The sequence below is a fragment of the Mobula hypostoma genome, chromosome 17 (genome assembly GCF_963921235.1).
Source record: "Mobula hypostoma chromosome 17, sMobHyp1.1, whole genome shotgun sequence".
Lineage (NCBI taxonomy): Eukaryota > Metazoa > Chordata > Chondrichthyes > Myliobatiformes > Myliobatidae > Mobula > Mobula hypostoma.
This window is the reverse complement of record NC_086113.1, coordinates 45,581,657-45,604,119: the sequence shown is the minus strand read 5'-3', so window position 1 is coordinate 45,604,119 and position 22,463 is coordinate 45,581,657. Positions and strand designations below refer to the sequence as shown.

At 40.7% G+C, this 22,463-nt stretch overlaps 1 protein-coding gene across 1 annotated transcript; it reads left to right on the top strand.

The window, feature by feature from the left end:
* The first annotated feature begins 118 nt into the window (after positions 1-118).
* LOC134357989 (proteasome subunit alpha type-2) lies at positions 119-20,334 on the top strand. The gene is made up of 8 exons (XM_063069835.1): positions 119-222; positions 1,822-1,898; positions 3,285-3,417; positions 6,243-6,365; positions 12,514-12,595; positions 16,534-16,607; positions 17,627-17,684; positions 17,791-20,334. The coding sequence occupies exons 1-8, from the start codon at positions 182-184 to the stop codon at positions 17,905-17,907; spliced, it is 705 nt and encodes a 234-aa protein (XP_062925905.1). The 5' UTR covers positions 119-181; the 3' UTR covers positions 17,908-20,334.
* The last annotated feature ends 2,129 nt before the right edge of the window (positions 20,335-22,463 follow it).

Below are 22,463 nucleotides of genomic sequence, written 5' to 3'. Positions count from 1 at the left end.
CGGCGGAGTTTCCTCTTAAACTACAACTCCCAGCGTTCCTTCCACGCATCCATTCCCCTGTTTCTACCGCCGCCTAGACCAACAGTTGTAGTTCCATTTGCCAGTGGCCTCAAGGAAAGCCATCGTAAACGAGTGACGTAATCAAGTGCTCCCATCGTTCCAGAGGGCGAGCGGCGGAAAGATGGCGGATCGCGGGTACAGTTTTTCCCTCACCACGTTCAGGTAAGTGAGGCTTCAACCCCTCAGCCTTTCTACGGTTAGATGGGACCCTGGTGCTGGCACAGCTGTTGCACCTGTTACGCCGTCTGCATCTCCCTCATCGATAAGACTAGAGCTTCGATATTACAAAGTGCAGTGTCACTGGTGCTGTTCTCCGCTGACACCGGGCACCCAGGGCCTAATCGGGCTGTCAGTTCATTGCAGAGAGAGGGAGAGACAAGAGACCATGAGTGCTGGGATTTGGAGCAACAAACCATCTGTTGGAGAGACCTCAGTTGGCTGAGTAGCATCAACGGAGCGAGGGAGGGCTGGTGGGGGTAGGTGGGTAGTTAGTAAGGAATTGGTCCTGATGCAATCTTTCGAAAGGATTTCCCACCACCCCCTCCCCTCCCCTCCCCTCCCGATTGCTCTCGACCCCCTGAGTTCCTCCAGCAGATTGTTTGTTGCTGACCTACTGCGTTCTTCGCCCCTGTTTTACCCCGAATGCGTCTTGAGCGACTTAGTTTCGCTTTCGTTAAAAAGATTGGAGTGGGCGGACTACGGGAAGTATTGGGATTGGAACAGTAAATTCAAAGAAAAATCAGATGTCCGATTTGTGTGCGTTTTAACCAGCTTTTGAAATATTTGGAAATTCTTTAGGGTTTGCTTTCCCTCTGCCCGTGACTATTTTGTATAGGCTATGAGGGCGTAATACAGTTGCTGGAAACACTGCCAACAATTAGTTCAGTATTGAAAAGTAGAAATAAACAAGTAGACATAAAAGTAGCGGGGATGAAACGATTCTGGTTACTAATATCGTTTAGGCAAGGAAAGTTGCCATCCCTTTATAACTTCAGACCTACGAACCTCAGTCAGTTCAATTAATAGTGTGAATACAAAGAAAAATCCTTCTCCGTTTCTTTTTGAATTGAAGAATAATCTTTGTTCTTCGTCCCTTACTTTACCTGGTTATGCTTTTCAGGCCTTTGCCATCAGTTTTCACTGCTGCTAGGAAGAAACTTGGAAGTTCTGTTTTCAATGCTAGAGCTGGAAGCTAATGCTTTGGATGAGCCCCCACCAAGAAAAAAACTTTAACTGAAAGCTAAATCAATTTTATTGATTCATTGTGTGTTTTTACCAGGTCACATTCCTGGTATGTACTGAAAATTATAATTAAACATCAATTAGTGAGCATCACAATTGTTTTGTGCTTTGAAATGTAATAATCTTGGAATGCTTGTGGGGGGAAATATTCTAGATTTGAAACCTACTCATGAATAACTGTTAGGTTTAAAAAGTTACTTGCAGTAAATCTGAGTTCATCAGAGATCCTGAGATTCAGAGTTTATCTCATCAGATGTTTCCCATGCTCCTTTTACGCTCACTGGGGCCACAGATCCTATGCTTCCTTCCTGCTCAGTGGATTCACTGGAAGCTTTATCGTAACATCAAAGAAAAATGATGTTGTGGTATTAATAAATAATATACAATTGGTCCACAAAATCTAAAGAGACTGGCACCACCAAAGTCCCAAACACCCCAAATTATCAGTGTACTTTGCAAAGGAAAGTTAGAAATTATTAATATCACACAGTTATGCTAATTAATTTTTGTATCTTTCAGTCCTTCAGGGAAACTTGTCCAGATTGAGTATGCTTTGGCAGCTGTAGCCGCAGGAGCTCCAGCAGTTGGAATTAAAGGTATGCACAATAATATTACGGCCATGTAATTGAACTCTGTTTTCCTATTTTTGTTAGGTACTTAACTGGGAAAAAAATGGCTGTATCTCAAAATAGGAAATGGGTATTGTTAATGAGGCAAGTGATTATTGTACTTGAGATAAAATAGCTGGAACACTGCCTTGAACCACTGCAGTAAAAAGTGCTTCCATGTTGCCAATAGTTGTATCTTGATTTTTCATGTGTAGTTGATGGAATGACAATTGGTCTGGAACATGAGATGATTTGTTACTTTGATATCGGAAAAGAGGATCTTGGGTAATCCCCTCTCCACCTTACACCCGTTTTGTTTACATAAATTTGCCCTTGCAGAATTCAAAGTACTACAGAAAAACTTCAGTTGCAGAATAAAATTGTTCTTGTAATTTATGTGGGAGGGAAGAAAAGTAAATACAACATTTTTTCTCAACTTGCGTTTCTTGACACATGAGCTGATGACATGGCATTAAGTCCTGATGTGGATAGATTGCTAGGAACTCAACCCTTCCACTCCCCAACGTGGCTTGCCTCTACTATGATTACTTACAGAACCCTAATGAATTAAAAGTACAGATGTCTTCTTGAATCTTTCTGGAAGATGCACACTGGTTCACATATTGTTAATATGAGTATCATTTAATGAGGTACAAGAAAGCTCAAAGCCTTGTATATGTTTACCTATTAATATCCATAACCTGCAGAACCAAGGTTTCTCAAAGGAATTAGTAAATTGGAAATAACTAATATATGAAAAAGCGATTAATGTAGGGAGAAAACGCTCTTGTTACTTGACAAATTGAATAGAGTGATATACTGATGCTATTTTTTCATACGAAATTCTAAATCAGAATTTAGTGATAAACATTCCATAGTATGTTAATTGCTCAAGTTAGAACACAAAACTGCATAGTACCTTATTTGATATGTGCAAACTAGCTGCTATTTTTCTGAATGCCACTGTCAGACATAGCCGTCTTTATAAGATGTTCAGGCACACGTCATTGTGTTATGCTCAAACTGTTATTTGAGATAACGTACTGCACATCATTAACTGTGGTTTTCCTCAAATTAAAGTATGAGTATAGGTGGGAATTCTGCTGCACGCACCAGCTTCACTTACCTTATTATCATTTTCACATTCTAGCCCCATATTCCTGTGTTCCCTTAATGTTCCAAAATTTGAGATTGAGTCGTGGTGAGGGACTAGAATACAGAATTAATCCACTGAGGTGTACAGAGAGCATGAGTAGTGCTAAATGCACATTGATTTGTTCTAGTGAAATGTGAAGATCTGCATGTGTGTGTGTGAATATATTCTATTCATCTGTTTGCAATTCTGACTATACCTTTTTTTTTACAAATTCTCAGCATCAAATGGTGTTGTTCTGGCAACAGAGAAGAAACAGAAGTCTATTCTTTATGACGAACAGAGTGTGCACAAAGTGGAACCAATCACAAAGCACATAGGAATGGTGTATAGTGGAATGGGTCCGGACTATAGGTAGGTGACACAAATTAACATGAAATTTTTTTTCCTCTTGATAGGTTCTAGGAAAGGAATTTTGGATTTCTTGGTTTCTGATATTTCCGTTTTTTTAAATCAGAAAAGTTCTGTCTGACTGTTGACTGTTCATTCCAATATCACTGACGTATACTGCATTCTGTGACATTGATCAACGCCGGTAAATGTTGAGTTAAGGAAATGTGAATAATAAGGGGAATGAGGTAATTGGTTACAACTCATTGCTTACCCTGGCCTTGGATGTTCCCAATTCTACGGTATCCCAGCCACTTAATTCTAGTTGATGACTTAATGCAGTTGGGCAGCAGAGGTAACAAGTTGGACACTGCATCGTCACTGCTGATTGAAACAGTAAAATATACAAAGCTGTGTGGTGCTTTTATTAACTCTGCAGATGGACTATCTGGGACCAGATTGTATGGAACTAGATTCTAGAACACATTGAGAAAATTTTAAAGGCGTTACAGAGGTTGAAGAAGTTCTTCAGATTCTCTAGTGTCTTTTGGAGAAGCAGTTGTTTATCCTCAAAGGCATTCAGAGAGCAAAAACATCCAGCAGTGAGAAAGGACACCAGTTACTCATCTTTCTTCTCTTTTGGTTGTAGATGAAGGTATAATGCTGTTTGTCGTATACAAATTGCAACTTGAAACTTCAGAAAACTTGATAAAATCTCTCAGAATTTAACATGCAAAATTAAAGTACATTGTATTGAGGGTTATATATTGCCATGGATGGAAGTTTGGTTGATAAAGAAGATAGTGTGAATGAATGGTTTTTTTTCAAAAAGCCAGGCAGTATCAGGGAACAGTGCAGCCCAACTATTTCGGGGATATCAGTAATTTGGTTAGGTATTCAAATATAATATCTTAAAAATTGCCAATTACACTCCACTGAGTGGGTTATAAACTGTGAATACAGAGAGGCATCAGCATGATTCGGGTAGATCAAGTGAGTGGCTGAATACAAGGATATGCAGTAAATATGGATAAATTCACTTTGGATGCATGGAGGCCAGTGACCAGTGGTGTGCCTCGGATCTGTCCTGGGACCCCTACTCTTCGTGATTTTTATAAATGACCTGGATGAGGAAGTGGGGGTATGGGTTAGTAAGTTTGCTGATGACACAGAGGTTGGGGGTGTTGTGGATAGTGTAGAGGGCTGTCAGAGGTTACAGCGGGACATTGATAGGAAACAAAACTGGGCTGAGAAGTGGCAGATGGAGTTCAACCCAGATAAATGTGAGGTGGTTCATTTTGTTAGATCAAATATGATGGCAGAATATAGCATTAATGGCAAGACTCTTGGCAGTGCGGAGGATCAGAGGGAACTTGGGGTCCGAGTCCATAGGAAACTCAAAGCTGCTATGCAGGTTGACTCTGTGGTTAAGAAGGCACAAGGTACATTGGCCTTCATCAATCGTGGGATTGAGTTTAAGGGCCGAGAGGTAATGTTGCAGAGGTAATATAGGACCCTGGTCAGACCCCACTTGGAGTATTGTGCTCAATTCTGGTCGCCTCACTACAGGAAGGACGTGAAAACCATAGAAAAGGTACAGAGTAGATTCACAAGGATGTTGTCTGGATTGGGGAGCATGCCTTATGAGAATAGGTTGAGTGAACTCGGCCTTTTCTCCTTGGAGCGACGGAGGTTGAGAGGTGACCTGATAGAAGTGTACAAGATAATGAGAAGCATTGATTGTGTGGTTAGTCAGAGGCTTTTTCCCAGGGCTGAAATGGCTAGCACGAGAGCGCATATTTTTAAAGTGCTTGGAAGTAGGTACAGAGGAGATGTCAGGGGTAAGTGTTTTATGCAGAGAGTGGTGAGTGCATGGAATGGGCTGCTGGCGGCAGTGGTGGAGGTGGAAACGATAGGGTCTTTTAAGAGACTCCTGGATGGCTACATGGAGCTTAGAAAAATAGAGGGCTATGGGTAAACCTAGGTAGTTCTAAGATAAGGATATGTTCGGCACAGCTTTGTGAGCTGAAGGGCCTGTATAGTGCTGTAGGTTTTCTATGTTTCTATGAAAAATAAGTTGTTAGATTGAGAATTTCTCATGTACAAATATACTCCAGTGCCCTTGTACACCATTCATTAAAAGCAAGTGCTAAGTCACAGCAGTGTGTTAAGGGAAGTGGAACATTCACCATCTTTGCACTAGGGTTTGAATATAGGAATAAAGGTATTTTGCTGAAGCCACACGTAGAATATTAGGCAATTTTGGTTTCATTTTGTTTTTTAAAAAGAAGTTTATATGTGCTGGTTCTTGGGATAACAGGGATGGCATATGAAAGATTATGTTGACCAGGCTTGTATTCACTACAGCGTAGAACAGTGGTCCCCAACCACCGGGCGGCGAGGAAACAATATGATTTGGTGATATGAAACGATATGAGTCATCTGCACCTTTCCTCATTCCTTGTCACGCACTGTTGAACAAACACACGCACACACCCACCCCTCCACCCCCGGCTATCGGCTGGTCCGCAAGAATATCGTCAATATTAAACCAGCCCGCGGTGCAAAAAAGTTTGGGGACCCCTGCGTAGCAGATTGAGAGAGAACGTAATTTCGTGAAGTTTGACAAAGCTAGGCTGACCAGATGCGGAAATGATCTTTCCCCTCCTTAGGTTGTGCCAAATTATTTCGGTCTGTGATGAGAAGTAGCTTCACCAAGAGGGTGGTGTACTTGTGGAATTCATTGTAAAGCACTCCAGAATTTCAGCTACTCAATGAACTTGGAACGCATCTACCTCCTTCTACCTTCTTCCTTTTAATATGCTGATTTGAGTTTACGTTCCCTACAGGGTACTGATTCGCCGGGCTCGAAAGTTGGCACAACAGTACTTCCTAGTATATCAAGAACCCATCCCCACGGCTCAGTTGGTACAGAGAGTGGCTTCTGTCATGCAGGAATACACACAGTCTGGGTAAGTCAGTGATATGGTTACCAAATGCTCAAAATTAAATTACAATTGGTCACTACAAGCGCAGGATCCGCACTTGGCTTACTAATTTTTATTCACTTCCTCGATGCAACCTATGCTTGCTGAAATTCATTCAATATTAGCAGCCTTCTAAGGACTTAAATGTATCTTGATTGTTGGCTAAGGAATGGAAGCAAGTGTAGGCCATTTGCAATCTTGCGTCCTTCAATAAAATCACAGGTGACATTTTGCCCTAGTGCCAGTTGTTAGCATTACATGTATTTCTCAGTTTGCTTAATGTCTAAAAATCTATTGGTACTTGTCTTGCATATAATGAGTTTAAATGACTCTTGGGTACAAAACTTCAAAGATATTGCTTTTTTATGGTGAAGAAATTTCCTCTTAATGCTGTTCAGAATTGTTGACCCTATTAATTTGAACCAGTGATCCTTGATTCTAGATATCTCTTTAGGAGAAACATCAGCTGGCATCTGCGCTGTGGCTCTGTGTTTGTAGACAGCAGTGTGATTGCTTCTCATTCTGTCAAACTTTGCATCCACTTATCATCTATTCGTATGACCAACCTGCCACCTAATTTGGTGAATCTTTGTTGTATTTCTTCTATTGCAAATACACCCTTCTTTAGATAGAGAGACAAGATCCACATACATGGTCTTCTAAGTATCTACGGAGAGCCTTACGTAATTAAAGCAAATTGCTTTTCTTGTACAGGTGGCCCCCGTTTTCCGAATGTTCGCTTTACGACACCTCGCTGTTATGAAAGACCTACATTAGTTACAGATTTCCCCCGCCATCTGAAGGTAGAGTGTTCCTATGAAGCGGTTCGTAAGCCGGAATGTCGTAAAGCATAGAAGCAATTACCACTTAATTATATGGGAAGAATTTGTGAGCGTTTGCAGACCCAAAAATAACCTACCAAATCATGCCAAATAACACATAAAATCTAAAATAACAGTAACATATAGTAAAAGCAGGAATGATACGATAAATATACAGCCTATATAAAGTAGAAATACTTTTCCACAATCATTGCCTGCACTGTTCTCCGTAGCGAAAATCTCACGCAAGGGCGCTCGGCAAAAACACGGCACAAGTGCTCTCGGCAGAAAATCTCACGCAAGCACTGTTGGCAAAAACACTCTCCATTAACCTTTAAGCTGGGCAGCTGCCAAATCATACCAAATAACATGTAAAAATACACAGCTGATATAAGCAGAAATAATGTATGTACAGTGTAGTATCACTTACGGGAATCGGGAAGACAGCGAGCACACTGATGATGGTGTGTTAGGCTGAGTCGTCGGAGGTTGGGGTGGTACAGTGGCCCCCACCCTCCAGGCCACTGACCGATACCGATCCGCGAAGCATGCAGTGTTGCGGCGGTAGCCGGGAGGCACACAGCACACCTTTAAGAAAAAAGCCGAAATAAACATGCTAATTAATTAGGTGCTGCCCGGCACGTAAATGTCGGCCCAGATCAGAGGCGATTGCTGATTGCGTGGCCTCTGATCTGGGCCGACAATTACGTGCCAGGCGGCATCTAATTAATTAGCATGTTTATTTCAGCTTTTTTCTTAAAGATGTGCTGTGTGCCTCCCGGCTACTGCTGCATTCTCCACGAATCGGTATCTGTCCGCGGCCTGGGGGTTGAGGGTGGGACACTGGGGTGTCATCTCATCATTGTCTGTTTCCATTAGGGCAGGCAGCTCATCTTCTATGACTGCCTGCCTCGATGTCAAAGGTGGAGGTTGGTCGTCTGCTGTGGCTGATGTGCAAGGCTTGAAAAACGACAGTATGCTTGACTGCTGAGCCTCGCGCATTTTTCTATCATACAGTTCCTTGTAAGCACTCAAACCATCTTGCAAATATGCCCTAAACTGACGTATCCTTTCAAAATTAAAGTTGTACTTTATCATTGCAGCGAAAATCTCATGCAGTTGCTTCATGTTCAGTTCTGGACAACTTCACTTTCGGTCCATTCGCTACTGCATTCGGTTTTGATTGTTATCCTTTCCTCTTCCAATTGCATCAGCTCTTCATCTATCATTTCTTGGTCACGGGATGCCAAAACCTCTTCAACATCATCTTCGTCAGCTTCCACAAGCCAAACACACTTTGTCCTTACTTCGTTCACCACGTTCGAAACGCTTAACTATGTCTAGTTTTACGCTAAGTGTAACACCCTTACGAGCTCTTTCAGGCTTTTCCAATACATTAGAACTCATCTTGCTAACGGCTGCTCACAGGCACGTGTTTAAGCAATGCCGGCGAGATTGCCATTCCGAATCCGAGGGGAGAGTGGCTGCTCAGGGTGTGCGCTGCCTTTTTTTGTAACAGTGAGGTTTCATAAAGCCGGGGACACCTGTACCTGTTTTCGCAAACAAGGTGTTTTCACTGTTACGAAAAAAGGCAGCGTGCGCCTGAACAACCAAGCTGCTCCCCCAGTACTGCATTCTAGCTGGCATTGCTTAAACACGTGCTTTATCTCGATTTATTTTGTGCATCCATTAGCAAGATGAGTTCTAAGGTATCGGAAAAGCCTAAAAGAGCTCGTAAGGGTGTTACACTTGACGTAAAACTAGACATAATTAAGCGTTTCAATCGTGGTGAATGAAGTAAGGACATTGTCCGCGCGTTGAACTTGCCTGCGTTCACCATTCACACTATTTATACGCAGAGAGAAAGAATTTTGAAAGCTGCCAATGTTACTGTTGGTTCTGCTTGTAGCAAAGTGGTCTCTCAGTCGGCATCCAATAATGGATAAAATGGAAAGTCTATTGCTTGAGTGGATTGATGGGTGTACAAAGCGTGGTGTTCTGTTAAGTTTTCTTATACTTAAAGAGAAATCTCTCAGTCTTTTTAATAAGCTGAAACAGAAAGCACTGGACGATAGTGATAGAAGTGTTACGATAGTGATATAAGTGTTGCGGAAGTGGAATTTAAAGGTAGTCATGGGTGGTTTGATGGGTTTCTGAGGCAAGGGCAGCTTCATAGTTTAAGTAGTGGTCCCCAACCTCCGGGCCGCCGACCGATACGGGGCCACGAAGAATGCAGTGGTGCAGCGGTAGTCGGGATGCACCCAGCACCTCTTTAAGAAAAAAGCCGAAATAAACAAGCTAATTAATTAGGTGACACCCGGCATGTAAATGTCAGCCCAGATCAGATGCGATTGCCGATTGCGTCAGGTGGTTATTCGTATAAGCAAGTGTTAAACTGTGACGAAACTGCAATTTATTGGAGTCTTCCCGATGCTGGTAAGTGAAACTACACTGTACATACATTATTTCTACTTTATATAGGCTGTCTATTTTTGTGTTATTTGGTATGATTTGGCAGCTTCATAGCTTAAAGGTTACTGGAGAGAGTGTTTCTGCCGAGAACACTTCCGCGAGATTTTCGCTGCACTAGACAGTGCTGCAGAAAAGTATTTCTACTTTATATAGGCTGTGTATTTATCATATCATTCCTGCTTTTAGTATATGTTACTGTTATTTTAGGTTTTATGTGTTATTTGGTGTGATTTTGTAGGTTATTTTTTGGGTCTGGGAGCGTTCAAAAATTTTTCCCCTATTAATAAATGGTAATTGCTTATTCACTTTACGACATTCCGGCTTACGAACCGTTTTATAGGAACACTGTACCTTCGGATAGCGGGGGAAACCTGTACTAAAGACCAACCTACTGTTAACTTAATTGGTTGTTGTACCTGCGTGTCAATCATCAGAATAGATTTCTTTACCTCAAGTAGGAAATAAATGAGATGAGAAAGATGAATTTTCTCCAATAATGGAAGCTTTGATGGATTTAAGATCTAAAAAATCCATATGTATTTTAGACCTTTTTTTTGCAGATTTTTCTGTAATTATGAACTTCATACGAGTTTGTTGCTTTAGGTTCTTTGTACTAATGTTCATTCATACCCCAAATAGTTGCTTTAAAATCTCTCATATAAACACATGTACAGTGGAGCACCCCTTATCCAAATATCCAAAACTTCTGAAATTCAAATTTTTCTTGAATGCCGACATGATGCCACAAATGGGAAATTCCACAAGGCACTAAGAAGGTTCCCAGGTGATGCGCAGGTCTTTGTCCACCACAGGTGGTTTTGAGAAGTGACCTCACATGCTCTGAGTGGTTCCCTGTTGGCACCAGTTTGATTTCAGCAGTTTTTATTGCCAGACCTTTGTGTATTACTCACAGTGATTACCATGTGCTTTGCACATTCTCTCCTCTGTATTGTTGAAAATATCAGAAAAGCCTGTAGTTACCCTTATGGGTAATAGTGAAATGAAAAAGGGAAACAAGTCAGGTTGTTAAGACTTGATGGTAGTGTAAGTGTGAAGCATCTGACAGAGGAGTATGGTGTTGTAGTGTTCACCATCTATGACCTAAAGAAGTAGAAGGACAATCTGTTAAAATTCTGCCACTGAGACCCTCCATTGGTTGAGATCCACCATGGATATTGCACCCTAGCTCTCCATGTGATGTGTAAGCCAAGTGTGTACAATATAGACAGCCTGTTGCCCCTGCAGCAGGCTTCCCCCAACTCATCTGATGAATGCAAAGGAACAGCAGAGACCCCAATATGGTACCAGTGGTGTTGCTGGATTTGCCAGTCAGTGCTGAACTCCATCTAAGGACTCTAGCTTTGGATTTTTTCTCTGTGTTTACTCCCGAAGCCTTTCCCGTGATTGGTGTAGCCACAAGGCAGTGGATGTTTGAGATCGGAGTTTTCCTTCTAGATGAGCTGCTGACCATGGCTGACGAGCCCCATATGCTCAAAGTGACTGGTTTTAAGAAGCCATTAACCCGCCTTTGCTACTTCTCCTGTCAGTAGAAACTGTTCTGCCAAGCTTAGCTAAGCCACACGTGAAGGCCAGGAGCTGGATGTGTTTGTCAAAGGCTATTTGAGTGGCACGCCATTGGGAGTATTTACTCTGTAGTGAGGGCTTATCCCCATTACCATCCCCGGCTGTGATGACTTTAAGGAACCATTAAAGTTCTATGTTAAAAGTAATGATCAGAAGATGATGAAAAATAGAAAAAAACATTGCATAAAGTGAAAAATCAAGGTCTGTCATATATTGAAAGAATGTATTTGTGGACACATGCTGCTTAATGGTACGTTGATCATAAAACAAGCAAAGATCTATCACGATGAATTGGAAATTCATGCACAAAATTATCAAAAATATATAAAACTACTTTCAGGGTATAAGCATAACCTGTATAGGTAATGTAAATGGATTTCATGTTTAAACGTGTCTAATTCCCAAATTATCGCATTATATAGATGGAAATATTCCAAAGTCTGAAGCAGTTCTGGCACCAAGCATTTTGGATAAGGGGTGCTTAACCTGTGCTTGCTTGGGTGACCAATTCTGCAATATGTTCTGTTTATAATGGTATTTCTGCAACCTAAATAATGAAAAGGGCATAAAAAATTTGAGGCTTGATCTTTGTAAAGTTTAAAATAAAATTTCAAACGTGTTGTCTGTAAAATGGTCATAATGATTCCTACCAGGTATTTAGAATTTGTTCATAGCTCTAATTGGAGCAAGAATTTACTTCATAAAGTAATTCTTGGGATGTGTAATGTTCCTGGATATTCTGATGCGACAAGAGACTCTGGCCACTTTATTAGGTATGCCTGTTTGTTAACGTGACAGAAACTCAATGCATAAAAGCATGCAGATGTGGTCAAGAGGTTCAGTTGTTGTGCAGACTAAACATCATAATGTGAAACAAGTGACTCTGACTGTGGAATGATGGTAGGTGCCAGACAGTGTGGTTTGAGTAACTCAAACTAAACCTTCTGAGAGTTTCATGCACAAGTCTCTAGAGTTTACAGAGAATGATGCGAAAAACATGACAGGATGATGACACTAACTCAAATACCCACATGTGGTGTGCAGAACAGCATCTCCGAATACACAACACATTGAACATTGAAGTGGATGAGCTACAGAAACATACACACCCTCAGTGGGCCATTTTATTAAGCATAGGACGTACCTAATAATGTGGCCAGAGGATATATTGCCAGTTTGAGCTCTCAAAATGTTCAGCTTTGTATCAGCTGAAGGGCCTGTAATGTGAGGATTGATACTTATATATTTCCTTTTAGTGGTGTTCGTCCATTTGGTGTGTCCTTACTAATTGCTGGTTGGGATGAAGGAAGGCCGTATTTGTTCCAGTCTGATCCATCTGTAAGTACTTTGTTCTCAAGTAGTTTCTTCTCAAGTTTTCTTTGTGTGTAATACAAGTTCTATCATTACCAATCCTTATTAAAATTGCCCAGATGGCATTGTTTTTATAAAACAGAATACATTTTGTAGTAACAATCAGTTGCTGTATAATATGTAAGAAATTAAAACTTATCTTTAATATGCATCAATTCTTGTGAATAGCATAGAATTTAGGTCTATGAACATTTAGATCTAGTAACCTTCAGAAATAAGATTTTAGAACTTTGAATAGGTCATTAGCTTGCTTTCTCTTTTCAGTTTAATTCCAGGCTGATGTAATGAAACTTTGCTATCTGTAACTCTTAAGAATACCATATGAAAACATGCTTGGCCCCTCTCATTTCATTTCCTTGTAAACTTTAGCTGAAACCTTCTAATTGGCAGGTGGTCTCAAAAGCAGCTTTCAGAGCAATTGTAAAGCAAAGGGCCTGTAGGTGTTTGAAATCTGGAATGAAAGAAAAAATGTTGGACCAGGCAATATTTCTGGGGAAAGAAACGACTAATATTTTTGTTTAAAGTCTTAAAGCATAAGACATAGGAACAGAATTAGGCCATTTGGCCCATCGAGTCTGCTCCACCTTTTCATTATGGCTGATCCATTTTTCCTCTCAATCTCCTGCCCTGACCAATCAAGAATCTATCAACATCTGCCTTAAATATACATACAGACTTGGACTCCACAGCTGCCCATGGCAAAGAATTCCACAGATTCACCACTCTCTGGCTAAAGAAATTCCTCCTCTGTTCTAAAAGGACACCCCTCTACTCTCTTATGGATGACTCCCACCATAGGAGACATCCTCTCTATATTGACTCTATCAAGGCTTTTCACCATTCGATAGGTTTCAGAGGTCACCCCTCATTCCTTTGAATTCCAGTGAATACAGGTCCAGAGCCTTCAAACACTCTCCTTATGACAAGCCATTCAAACTGGAATAATTTTTGTGAACCTCCTTTGAACCCTCTCCAGTTTCAGCATATCTTATCTAAGATAAAGGTACTCCCAAGTGAGGCCTTGCCAGTGCACCAGTCTCAACATTACATCCTTGCTTTTATATTTACATCCTCTTGAATGCTAACTATGCATTTGCCTTCCTTACCACAGACTCAGCCTGCAAATTAACCTTTATGGAATCTTGCACAACCACTCCCAAGTCCCTTGTGCCTCAGTTTTTGAATTTTCTTTCCATTTAGAAAATAGTCACCCCTTTAATTTCTTCTACCAAAGTGCATGACCATACACTTCGTGGCACTGTATTTCATCTGCCATTTCTTTGCCCATTCCCCTAACCCATCTTAAGTCCTTCCTATAGGCTCTCTGCTTCCTCAAAAGTATCTGCCCCTCCACCTATCTTCATATTGTCTGCAAACTTTGCAACAAAACCCATCAATTCCATCATTCAAATCATTGACATGTAACGTAAAAGGAATCAATCCCAACACACACCACTGTGCAACACTACTAGTCACTGGTAGCCAGTCAGAAAAGGCTCTCTTTTATTCACACTCTTTGCCTCCTGCCAATCAGCTACTGTTTTAGGAATACTCACAATGCGCTGGAGGAACTCAGCAGGTCAATCGGCATCAGTTGAAAAGATTAGTCGACGTTTCAGGCCGAAACCCTTCGTCGGGACTGAAGGAAGAACTTTGGGGAGGGTTAGAAGAATGCTGGTAGTTGAAAAAAACAGTAATTTGGAAGACAAAGGGGTGGGGGAGGGGAAGCAGGGAGGCGATTGGCAGGGGAACAATACGCAGTGGTAGAAGGAGGCGGAACTATGAGGGAGGTGATGTGAAATAGGGATAGAGGAAGGGAAGGGGAGGGAATTACCGGAAGTTGGAGAATTCTTTGTTCATACCAAAGGGCTGGAGACCACCTAGATGGTATATGAGGTGTTGCTCCTCCAACCTGAGTTTAGCCTCACCATGGCAGTAGAGGAGGCCATGTATGGACATATCTGAATGGGAATAGGAAGCAGATTTGAAGTGGGTGGCTACCGGGAGATCAGCATCTGCAGATAATTTTGTGTTTACGATCAGCTACTGTTTTATCCAAGCTAAATTCTTTCCTGTAATACCATGGGCACATAGCTTGTTAAGCAGTATCATGTGTGGCACCTCGTCAAAGGCCTTCTGAAAATCCAAATACACAACATCAATTGATTCTCCTTTGTCTATCCTGCTTGTTATTTCTTCAAAAAGCTCCAACAGATTTGTCAGGCAAGATTTTCCCTTAAGGAGACCATGTTGACTACGGCATATTTTATCATGTGCCTCCAGGTACCCTGAAACCCCATCCTTAACAATCGACTTCAACATCTTCCCAACCACTGAGGTCAGACTAACTGGCCTATAATTTCTTTTCTTCTGCCTCTCTCCCTTTTTGAAGGGTGGAGTGACATTTGCAATTTTTGCAGTTTTCCAGAACCATCCAGAATTTCGTGATTCTTGAAAGATCATTACTAATACCTTCACAATCTCTTCAGCCACCTCTTTCAGAACCCTAGAGTGTACACCATCTATTTCAAATGGCTTATCTACCTTCAGACCTTTCAGTTTCCCAAGAACCTTCTCCCTAGTAATGGTAGCTTTATACACTTCATGACACCTGACACCTGGAATTTTTGCCATACTGCTAGTGTCTTCCACAGTGAAGACCGATGCAAAATACTTAATCGGTTCATCCGCCATTTCCTTGTCCTCCATTACTACCTTCCCACCATCGTTTTTCAGTGGTCCAATACCCACTCTTGCCTCTCTTTTAATGTATCTGAAGAAACTTTAAGTATCATCTTTAATATTATTAGCTAGCTTACTTTTGTATTGCATCTTTACCTTAATGACGTTTAGTTGCCTTCTGTTTGTATATGAAAATTTCCCAACCCTTTGATTTGCAACTAATTTTTGTTCTATTATATGCCCTCTCTTTGTCTTTTATGTTGGCTTTGACTTCTCTTGCTAGCTACAGTTGTTTTAGAATACATCTTCCTCTTTGGGATGTATATATCCTGTACCTTCCAAATTGCTTCCAGAAATTCCAGCCATTGCTGCTCGGCTATCATCCCTGCCGGTGTTCTTTTCCAATTTTGGCCAACTCCTCTCTCATGCTTCTTTAATTCCCTTTACTTAACTATAATACTGGTACATCTGGCTTAAACAACTTCTTCTCAAAATTCAGGATGAATTGGATCATATTATGATGACTTGCCCCTAAGGGTTCTTTACCTTAAGCTCTTTAATCAATTCTGGTTCATTGCACAACACCCAATCTAGAAAAGCTGATCCCCTAAGTGGGCTCAACCACAAGCTGCTCTAAAAAGCTGATCAGGCATTCTGGAAACTCCCCCATCTGGAATCCAGCACCAACCTGATTTTTCCTAATCCACCTGCATATTGAAATCCCCCGTGACTATTGTAACATTGATGTTTTGGCATGGACTTTCTATCTCCCATTGTAATTTGTAGACCACATTCTTACTACTGTTTGGGGGTCTGTATAAAAATCTCATGACTAAAAGTTTAAAAAATTCAAAAACATCCTTTAAGTTGCAAACTAAAAGATATTTGGGAAGAGTGAAGAGAATGTGTGTGATAGGATGGCGATCTAGAGAGACTGAAGGACAAAACTGGACTCATGCCAGCTAACAGGGTGGTAAAAGCATGTTAATTTTAGCTTTTGAGCAAAGGTAATAATGGAACTAAGATGTAAAGTTAATAAAAATAAAATATTAGAGAATGATGGACATACTCAGCAAGTCAGGCAGCATCTATGGAGAGGAAACACATTGATCACCTGGTCATTTCTAATGAGAGGCCATCAGCCTGTAATATTAATTGTTTTTCTCCTTCTCCCCAAACTATCTCATAAAGATCTTGTTTTGTTATGTTGTATATTCCAACAGGGTGCTTATTTTGCATGGAAGGCAACAGCCATGGGAAAGAATTACGTCAACGGAAAAACCTTCCTTGAAAAGAGGTAGAATAGCGATTGCTCTTCATTTTCAATGAATATACTAAGAAATGGGAATTGGGTGCCTAGGGATATGGGGTTGCGAGGGGGGGGCTTAGACCAATGGCATATTAAGATAACTCCTGAGATTGCAAGCTGAATAATTTTCAAGAGACTAGATGCTGTAATCTGGAACAAAAATCAAACTAGAGAGGTTCACCATGTCAGTCAGCACTGCAGAGACAGAGGGGATGGTTAATGTTTCAAGTCAAGGCCCCCCCCATCAGAACTGGGAGAGTAGAGGGGAAGTAGTCAGTATAAAGAAGTGAGAGGGAGGGTGAGGCAAGGGTTGGTTGGCAGGAGCTGGGTTTTGGGGGAGAATGATGGACAGAGCGTTGGGTGGGTGGAGGTAATGAAGGAGGCAGGAAGGTGATGTGTGAGACAGGCTGCAGCTACTGGAATCTGATAAGCAGGGGAGGTGATGAGGGAGGAATGATGGAACCTGTTGGAGAAGGGGATAAAAGACTGTTTAAATATGGTGATAAGCCAATAGAACTGGTTGGGGGTGGCTGGAAGAGTTGTGGATAGATAAAAAGAGCAGATGATGAGAGAAATTTGGGCAATTCCTATGGTTGTAGGAATAAGTACTGGGGAAAGGAAGAGATGGTTGGGACAGGTATGTGAACTATGGACAGTGGTCCTTGTGGGAAGGAGAAAATGTGTGGGGAAGGGATGATATAACTGATAGTGGGACTCTTGCAGCTGGCAGGAGTGATTATGGTGGATGCTGAGGCTGGTAGGGTGAAAGGTGAACTGCATTTTTTGCTTGTCTTTGCTAATTAATTAAAATGTAGAAAATCTGCTGGTACCTTGATGAATTCTGGTATTTGAGGTATGAAAAGTAGTGGGGAAATAGTCTACAATATATTGTGGATTTGAGCATGAGCATTTTTTCCAAAAGCAATTAATTTTTTTTAAGCTTTAGCAATGATTAAATAAATGATTCTTCTGGGAGAAAAGACATTTATTCAACTTTTTGACTATAGGTACAATGAAGACCTAGAACTTGAAGATGCTATTCATACAGCAATCCTAACACTGAAGGTCAGATACCTTGACTTCTACTGTTAATAAATGCTTTATCTGAATTTACTTTTATAGTGAATGCAGTATGATACTTAACAGATTGAAATATTTCCTTCACAAACAGGAGAGCTTTGAAGGCCAGATGACGGAAGATAATATAGAAGTTGGAATTTGTGATGAGGCAGGATTTCGCAGACTCTCTCCAGCAGAAGTCAAAGACTATCTAGCTACTATAGTTTAACATTCAATAAAGTTATTTTTTTTAATTTGAAAGAAATGCTGGTCAACTACAGATTACAATTTAACTTTTTATTCAGCTTATCTGATTTGACAATGGTTAAATGGTCAGTGCAATGTAAAACTATTGCACAAACATCTGATAAACCTTGTTTTAGAAATGAAAGCAAATTTGCAAAGGTCTGTTCATTTAATTTTTTTTCTACATGTCTATAAACAAAGCAGTTTATACACTTTATCGTTTATACTTCCACGGTGCATATCTTTTTTTCACCTGATGAGGCCACTGCTTTTAATTGCATGTTTGTCTTTTGTTGTGGTTTAATTAACACCATTTCTGTTTTTTACACAAGGTTTTTCTAAAAATGTATTTTAACCCACCATTATCCTATGGATTAGAAGAGATTGTTAATGAATTTTTGATTAAGATCTCTTCCTACAGAACCAATAGAAGAGAGTATAGGGAAAATACATTGTAATCTTGTCTGATGCTTGAGCATTTTTTGGAGTTTTCGAATTCTACATGCATACCACACAAAATTTATTGCACATACACCCTGATTAGTCCAACTGGCCCATCCCTAAATTGTTTGTTATAATTCTAAAATCTCCTGTTTTTAGCTCTAAGTGATAAGTCCCATTTCTAGAATCTTGCCTAGGAAGGAAAGTTTTCCAAAGCTTTATTTCAATGAACTGTTTTACAAATATTTAACTGCAATGTGTAAGGACTGTTGAAGAAAATTCTCTCAAACTTTGCTGTACTGTTAACTGTACCCATACTGTGGTGCTAAATCAAAAGGATTTCTGTTGATTCATCACCTGACTTAACTGCATTCTTGCACTCAAATAGCTTTATTAACCGTTTTGATTCAAGGGAGGGTTTGAAAATGGTCAGTAATGACATACATGATATTCCATTCATTCTGAACAATGACTTTGTAAATTTCCTATTCAATATACATTGTTATCTCAGTGATAATCTTGGTCTAATTTGTCCAAATCTCTGAATGTTCAATGTAGCTCTTGCCTATAGTATCAGCTGAAGTTCACTGATGGAGTCCTTGTACTTGAGCCAGATGATTTTGTCGCTGGTTGATGCACTTCACATAATCCAAGCTGATATTTCAATGTGCTACTAATGAGCCACTGCACAGTTGAATATAGTATATTTGGAGTGTGTCTTTGCATCAAAATGACTGCCTCCAATCTGATTCTGGATGTCTCAAATTCATAAACCTTGTTACTTTATAGTTTGTTAGGAGTTCTTCCCTTCCTCCCCCTCCCCATCAAACCATTCTCCAGTTTCAGTCGTAAGACCAAATAATATAGTGTGTGTGTATGTGTGTCAAAAATCACACTTGCAGTTGTTAACAGTCCAATTAATAAGATCACAGGAAATTTTTGAAATTTAGGTTGAATTAAGGGAGGCTTCCTTTCTTACTAGAGGGAAAAAATGAAGTAAATATAAGAGAAAAGTGGCTTAAGCAAAGGGCAACGCTAAAAAGACTGGTAAATTTTATGTAGATAGGATGCTGAAGATCGTCATCCATGATTGCTATTATCAGTATAAATACCAGAGAACTATAATCAGAACAACCTGTTTTCACACCCTCTTCCTAGCAAACAAACTATATACGGTCCTACAAACTTTTATGCCCTATCCATATCTAATTTTCAATTCAGTATTCCTGCAAAACGCGACTTAACTTTCGATTATGAAAGAGGCTTATTGAAATTTTATTCTGCAGTTGATTTTGGATGGCCTGATTTCATGGAATTTTATGGACAACCATTTGGTACATAAAGTAAAAATAAAGGCTAATCCAATTTCTCAGTTTTCAGTGTATAGCTTGTAAATTATGCACTTAATACTCAGATCCAGGTTGTTTAATATTAATGTGGGCTTCTGTCTCCATCAACCTATGCAAAAATATCTTAAAACAATGTTTATTGACTTGCTTAGGGAAATAATTTCTGCCTATTTCCCCCCTTTTTATGTACTATATTAAATTTGCCTTTTGTCTCAGTTCTAAAGAAAACATCATTCTCTGGCCCTGGCACCATTCTTAAAATGTCCTCCATACCCTAATGCAATCTCTCCTGCAATGCAGTCACTGTTCCCTCTAAGCTGCGAAGCCATACAGTAACTGAAATACTCCCAACGCACGGAGCCTTGCTTGCCTCTCAGCTGGAATTTTTTAACATAAAAGTGCCGAGCAGTTTTCAGGCCCTGTTAAAATTTCCTGCGCAGAGCAATGGTTGATCCGCGGCAGCTGTAAAAAAAAGAGGGAACGTTGAATACAGTGACCAAAACTACACACAGTGCTTCGGTTGAAACTAATCTTGTGTCCTCTACAGTTGAATCGTTGCATCTCCGCCCTTGTGTTTGATATTCAATAAAGGCCGTTCTTTAATGAACGTATTTCAGCAATTTGACAACTGATGTGTCTAATTTCATTCCTCCATCATCAAATATCCCATTTAAATGTTTTTGTGGAAAAGGTGTTATAGTTACCACAACTTACCAGAATCTGGTTTATTATCACCGAAGTGTGTCATGAAATTTGTTAACTTAGCAGCAGCAGTTCAATGCAATACATAATATAGAAGAAAAAAATCAATTACAGTGTATGTATAATGAATAGATTAAAAATCAGGCAAAAAATGAAACAAATATTAAAAAATGAGGTGGTGTTCAAGGGTTCAATGTTCATTTAGGAATTAGATGGCAGAGAGGAAGAAGCTATTCCTGAATATCTAAGTGTGTGCCTTCAGGCTTCTGTACCTCCTACCTGATGGTAACAGTGAGAAAAGGGCATGACCTGGGTGCTGGAGGTCCTTAATAATGGACGCTGCCTTTCTGAGACACCGCTCCCTGAAGATGTCCTGGGTACTCAGTAGGCTAGCACTCAAGATGAGCAGACTAAACTTACGAACTTCCGCAGCTAGCCCCCCCCCCCCCCGCCCCATACCAGACAGTGATGCAGCCTGTCGGAATGCTCTCCACAGTACATCTATAGAAGTTTTTGAGTATATTTGTTGACATAACCAAATCTCTTCAACTCCTAATGAAGTATGGTCACTGTCTTGCCTTCTTTATAACTGCATTGATATGTTGGGACCAGGTTAGGTCCTCAGAGATCTTGACACCCAGGAACATGAAGCTGCTCTCTCCACTTCTGATCCCCCTGAGGATTGGTATGTATTCCTTTGTCTTACCCTTCCTGAAGTCCACAATCAGCTCTTTTGTCTTACTGACATTGAATGCCAGGTTGTTGCTGTGACACCAGTCCGCTAGTTGGCATATCTCACTCCTGTATGCCCTCTCGTCACCATCTGAGATTCTACCAACAATGGTTGTATCGTCAGCAAATTTATAGATGGTATTTGAATTACGCCTAGCCACAGTCATGGGTATAAAGAGAGTAGAGCAGTGGGCTAAGCACACACCCCTGAGGTGCACCGGTGTTGATCAGCAGCGAAGAGGAGATATTATCACCAATCTGCACAGATTGTGGTCTTCCATTAGGATGTCGATCCAATTGCAGAGGGAGGTACAGAGGCCCAGGTTCTGCAACTTCTCAAGCAAGATTGTGGGAATGATGGTGTTAAATGCTAAGCTTTAGTTGGCGAACAGCATCCTGACATAGATGTTTGTATTGTCCGGGTGGTCTGCCGTGTGAAGGGCCATTGAGATTGCATCTGCCATTGATCCATTGTGGCGATAGGCAAATTGCAGTGTGTCCAGATCCTTACTGAGGCAGGAGTTCAGTCCAACCTCATGACCAACCTCTCAAAGCATTTCATCACTGTCGATGTGAGTGCTACTGGGTGATAGTCATCAAGGCAGCTCACATTATTCTTAGGCACTGGTATAATCGTTGCCTGTTTGAAGCAAGTGGGAACTTCCACCTGTAACAGTGAGAGGTTGAAAATGACCTTTAATGCTCCTGCCATCTCAATTCATTGTTATCTCAACTCTATCCATTAAATGCCATCTTTGTGCTTCTAGCTTTATGAGCAGCGTTCTAATTTGCTTGGTGGAACAAAGCTGTCGAAAGAGACGCACCACCCAGCAACCCACCTATTTAACACTTGTGACCTATTAACCTACCCACCGGCATGTCTTTGGACTCTGGGACAAAACCCACGCAGTCATGGGGAGAACGCACAACCAAAATTGAACTACTATCTCTGGAAGCCCCTGAGCTGTAATAGCGTCGTGCTAAACCCTACGCTATCGTGGCGCCCCCAATTCAGGCAAACTGAACTTGGTTTACGTAATCTAAAATTGAGGCATTCCTGATCGCTTCATTAACGTACTATTCCCCCCAAATATACCATAAAAATGTTGATCGTCAAACAGTAATTTCAAAAGCAGCAAACAAGCCTTACTAAAGCATAATGTTGGTTACATCTTATGCTGTAGGAAACAATGTTATCTTCTACCCAGCATCGCTCAGAATATCTGGTAATATGCAGAACAGTAGCTAAACTCATACGACTGAGGCCCCAATCTTTTTTCCCCAAGCTTCCTGCAAACCGCTTGGAGGCCATCAC

Excerpts from the sequence above, each read along its gene's own strand:
- LOC134357989 (XM_063069835.1), top strand. The coding sequence starts at position 182 with ATGGCGGATCGCGGGTACAGTTTTTCCCTCACCACGTTCAG. Across the intron at positions 12,596-16,533 it reads TGTTCCAGTCTGATCCATCT|GGTGCTTATTTTGCATGGAA; the intron begins GTAAGTACTTTG and ends ATATTCCAACAG. Across the intron at positions 16,608-17,626 it reads AAAACCTTCCTTGAAAAGAG|GTACAATGAAGACCTAGAAC; the intron begins GTAGAATAGCGA and ends TTTTGACTATAG.